This window comes from Bidens hawaiensis, unplaced genomic scaffold, assembly GCF_021521415.1.
Source record: "Bidens hawaiensis isolate Kalapana, Puna unplaced genomic scaffold, B.hawaiensis_p1.1 tig00017050_1, whole genome shotgun sequence".
Lineage (NCBI taxonomy): Eukaryota > Viridiplantae > Streptophyta > Magnoliopsida > Asterales > Asteraceae > Bidens > Bidens hawaiensis.
The window spans coordinates 521176-525787 of NW_027492581.1; the positions used below are offsets into that span (position 1 = coordinate 521176).

The 4612-nt window shown below is 34.6% G+C and overlaps 1 protein-coding gene across 1 annotated transcript; it reads left to right on the forward strand.

Annotated features, from left to right (window-relative positions):
• Positions 1-1297: 1297 nt before the first annotated feature.
• LOC143552923 (protein TRI1-like) lies at positions 1298-2068 on the forward strand. The gene is made up of 3 exons (XM_077043029.1): positions 1298-1362; positions 1731-1848; positions 1925-2068. Exons 1-3 carry the CDS (start codon positions 1298-1300, stop codon positions 2066-2068), a joined length of 327 nt encoding a protein of 108 aa, XP_076899144.1.
• Positions 2069-4612: the final 2544 nt, after the last annotated feature.

Below are 4612 nucleotides of genomic sequence, written 5' to 3' on the forward strand. Positions count from 1 at the left end.
TATAATAAGTTACTTTTTAGATTAAAAAAAATTGACAAAATTCTTTGATAAGATGGAGTGGAATGTGGGGGTGATTAAAGTCATGTTCGAAAATCAATTTGGGGCTTGATCATGTGACTTTTAATCCACGCTTAACAATGTTTTTAAAACCGGACCGGTTCAGCCGGTCCGACCGGTCGGACCGGGATTTGGTCACCCGACCGGTCCGGTTCGATGTAGTTCACGACTTCACTCGCTTATCAGAAAATCGAACGGTTCGAACCGGTTCACAGGCCCGACCGGAGATTCAGGCCGGTTCAACCAATCGAACCGGTGAACTGGACCGGTTGAACCGGTTTATTATGGAATTTTTATATATTTTTCCTTTAACATTTTATTTCACACTTTTTGAGTTCGGCTGGTCCGACCGGTTGAACCGGTAACCCGTCCGGTTCAGTGTCTGATCCGGTTATGAAAACACTGATTCTTAATGCTTGGTGTGCATTTCTTCCACTTGTTTGCACCAACTACAATATCTTAAATATATATAAACGAAATATTTAAAAGCTATCTGATTACTCCTTACATTCTCTCAAGTCACAAGATTGTTTTATTGTAAACGGAGGCTTCTCATGTATTTGATCCGAATTCACGAGTATGGGTCTCACCAAACCCATATAACCCTTAAATGGTTATAACATCTAATTAAAGTAAAAAATTAATCTCACCAAATATTTGATATGAAAATCCTATAAAATAGGGATATACTAAAAAATAATATCTGATTTTTTTTAAAAAGAAATATTTTTCATAATTAAGAAACAATTTTATAGTAAAAAATAAGCAGATCATGGGTCTCGCCAAACCCACATAGCTTTTAAACCGGTTATAACATCTCATTTATTTGTGAAACACTTTCATCATTAAATACTAAGGTGCTGCTTGTTTTTGAAGACAAAAACTGTCTGCAATCTGATTTCATCTGATTTCATGTCTGCAACTGAAAATATGGTCTGAAGGTCTGCAATCTGAAAATATAAGACTGTTTGTTTTATAAACTGAATACCGTCTACATAAGCTGAAATAATTTAACATTCGAAATATGTAATATTCAAGTCATTTAGCATTCAAGTCATACAAAAATACCATAATAGATAGAGGCCATTTAACATTCAAGTCATAAAAAAATACCATAATAGCACCAAGTATCAATAACCAAAAAAAAAGTGAAATAAACTCAAAGTACGTTATTTTGCATTAATTCTTGTGCTATTTGTTCTCAAAGTTGACTCATGAATTCATGGTCCGCTGAACTTCCATGACGTGGTACTTCTTCTCTATTTTCACCACCATCTTCTACATGTTCATCTCCATCTTGAAAAGGTACATTTAGGTGATCATATTCATCAAAAAGCTCATCCGTCCATTGTTGTCGACCATCGTTATTTTCCATCTAGAATTAAATTACAAATAATGATTCTTTAATGCTAAAAATAATAACCTAGTTTATAGAACTAGTGCTTGTAAATAAAAGAATAATAAAACTTACAACTAATAAAAGAACTATATCATTTCAATACCATTAAGAAAATGCCATGTCTACCCATTAACCAATTTAAGACGAATAGTTAACAATGGAAAGAAAACTCAAATTGTGTGTTGTAACTCAATTAACTGACTGCAGTTAGTTTCTACATTTTTTGTGTGTAAATATTTCTAATTTAACTAAAATTGTATCGTGAATTATGAAGTAAAAGCAACAAGACGGCTGCAAATGGAAAGAAAAGAGGAGGGGGGTTTAGCAAACCATGTGCACTTTCTCCTCCACTTCAGAAGTTTACTGGAGAACCCGAAATGGCCCGAACTGAGGTACTATTTAATATAAATACTAAATATTATGTTTTTAAATTATTTATTTTGAGATTTTTCTTGTTTGGTTGTGAAGAAGATATGGGCAGAGAAAGATTTGCAAAATCCAAAGAACAAAAGGAAGATTCTTTGTGATGAAATGTTACATGAAATTTTTCGTGTCAAATCTATTGATATGTTTCAACTGAATAAAGCTCTTAGCAAACATATATGCCAATAGAAGAAGAATGCACTCATGAATATTAAAAATGTTAGTTGATAACATTATGTGATCATATTTTCTTCTGAAAATGCAGTTACAGTTAAACCTTCAGATAAGAGCAAACATAATAAACGAGTCAAAGAGACGCCTTCAGATAAGAACAAACAGAATAACCTTCAGATAACATCTATACACACAATTAGCACACAATTAACATCCCTGTTCCTTTCCACAGCCATAAGTTACTAGAGAGGAAGATATGCACGAATGATTATATGATAGAGAGGAAATTAGGGTTTACCTCGGAAATAGAGGCGGCGCTGTAGGTGTCCGGTGACCGAGCGGTGGAGTGCGGTGGTGTCCGACGACGTGGTGCGGCAGGCCGGCGACGTTGCGGCTGTGGGGTGTGTTTAGGGTTTTGAAGATCGTATATTAGAGGAGAGGATAGGAAAGGAAGATATGTTTGTTGCGAAGATGTGTGAAGATAATTGAAAATAGATTATTTTGTAAGACAATAAAAGGAGTTTTAAGATCTTATTTTTTTTAAACAAACCGTCTTCAAAAGCTCATGTCTGCGCGTCCGCAGACATAAGCCTATTTAAGACATTTGAAGCAAAAACAAACACAAGCTAAGTATATTATTAACTTCTTTACAATAAATAAAATTAAAATCCAAAAAAGTTTATAAATATTGGAAATGAATAATGTAAAACAACCTCATAATCCAGAGGACAAAAGCTAATTGTACTATATATCTTTATAGTGCCTTTAAGCCTATATGCAGTGCCAGCCCTATCATATAACCAACCAAAGCTAGGGCTTGAGGCCTCTAATTTGAAAAGGCCTCCATCTTTTACGCGTATGACCTAGGTTTGCCAGTTGCCACCGAGAGGGAGAGATATCGAGAGGAGTACGAAGAGAGAGTTCGACAAGCATGCAACAGTCTTGAGTTTCCGAGGCTTTCAATTTTGTTGGTGAAATAAATCTTACATACAAAAAATGATGAATGAAAGTAACTAGGGTGTTTCTGATGGACTGGTTAAAGGGGAAGAATCCTAAACCCTCTATATGGATAACTCAAGTAATCAACAACATGATTGAATGTGAGCCACATATCTTTTTTTATCAAAGCTTTCTTTTTTTCATTAAAATGTTTTTACTCTCATTTTTTTATTAATGCAACTAGTTTTAGAACCTATGTAATACACTAGATATTCTAAATAGAAAATACAAAAGTTTACTTTTAAAGTTAAGGATGACATTTTCAAATTCTAAACTGGTACGATTATCTATACATATAGAACAGATACTAATATTAAAATGTACATATAACATGGGTATTACACAATATAGAGTGACTACATTAAACATTAATACATATACGCATGATACAAAAATCTAGTAAACATGAATTCAGCCAAAGTAAACTCCGAATCATCGTGTAAGAAATCAAAAACACTAAAACTGCATGTGTGTCAAATCATAGCACATTGAACTAACTTTCAACACTAAATTACCAAAATACCCTTGATTACAAATTTTGATTAGTTTGACCTTCTCATGTCAACACTTTCATAAGTCTAAAATTTTCAAAACCAAAACTTATACTGTAATTCAAACAACTCGTTTAGCCCATAGTCAAAATATGCACCATTTTTATCTTGCGTAAGTAATTTGAATCTTGTGATCCGAACCAGCTGCATTTAATTCAAACAGGATATCAAAATCTTATAAATTACCAAAACTACCTTTTGTAGTCAAAAAGACCCGTATTAGCATCGACCCATTTAGAACCAGCTCGTAATAACCTGAGTTTACTTGTTATGTTTGACTGCAAAAGTCAAAGTGTAAAAATGTATTTTGGTCCAATGTAGCACCTTCTCAATCCTGTGAGGGAGTCCGCATACCCGTTTCTGCATAACAATGAAAAACATAATAATAATAATAACAACAATAAAGGCATATGATAATACACATAAATATGGCCTCTGTAATATGCAGTAAAATGAAGATGCCTAGAGTTCTATTTTATACTTACTATTATATAGTAGCATTCATAGTCATATAACCGTAAAATAAGTCTACAATTAAAAGACTAAATTACACTATTTCATTAAGTAACAAAATCAAGTGATTACAGTCACTTATGGCCAATCACTTTTGATGATAGCATTATTTCACATCTTCAACGAAGAAGTTTAGTGACAACAACATAGAAATAAGGGTTTTTTAGTATTTTTATCGTATAGGTGAAGAGGTATGTACCCGCCTCAACACCAATCAAGGCGGGTCAACCCGCAAGATAAAGACATTATGAAGGCACAAAGCCAAAACCCAGGCGCATGGCGCATACAAAACATGCTCAGGCATCATATGCTCGCGCATCGCATATGCGCGCGGCGCATATCGCATGCTCTTGCACATCACATATGCTCGCGCGTCACATATGCGCGTGGCGCACCAGCGCGCGGCGCATATCACACGCTCGTGCATATCACACCTGCGCATGAAATATCTGCGCGTGAGAATAAAAAGAAGACTTCGCGCATCCTCAGGATGGGC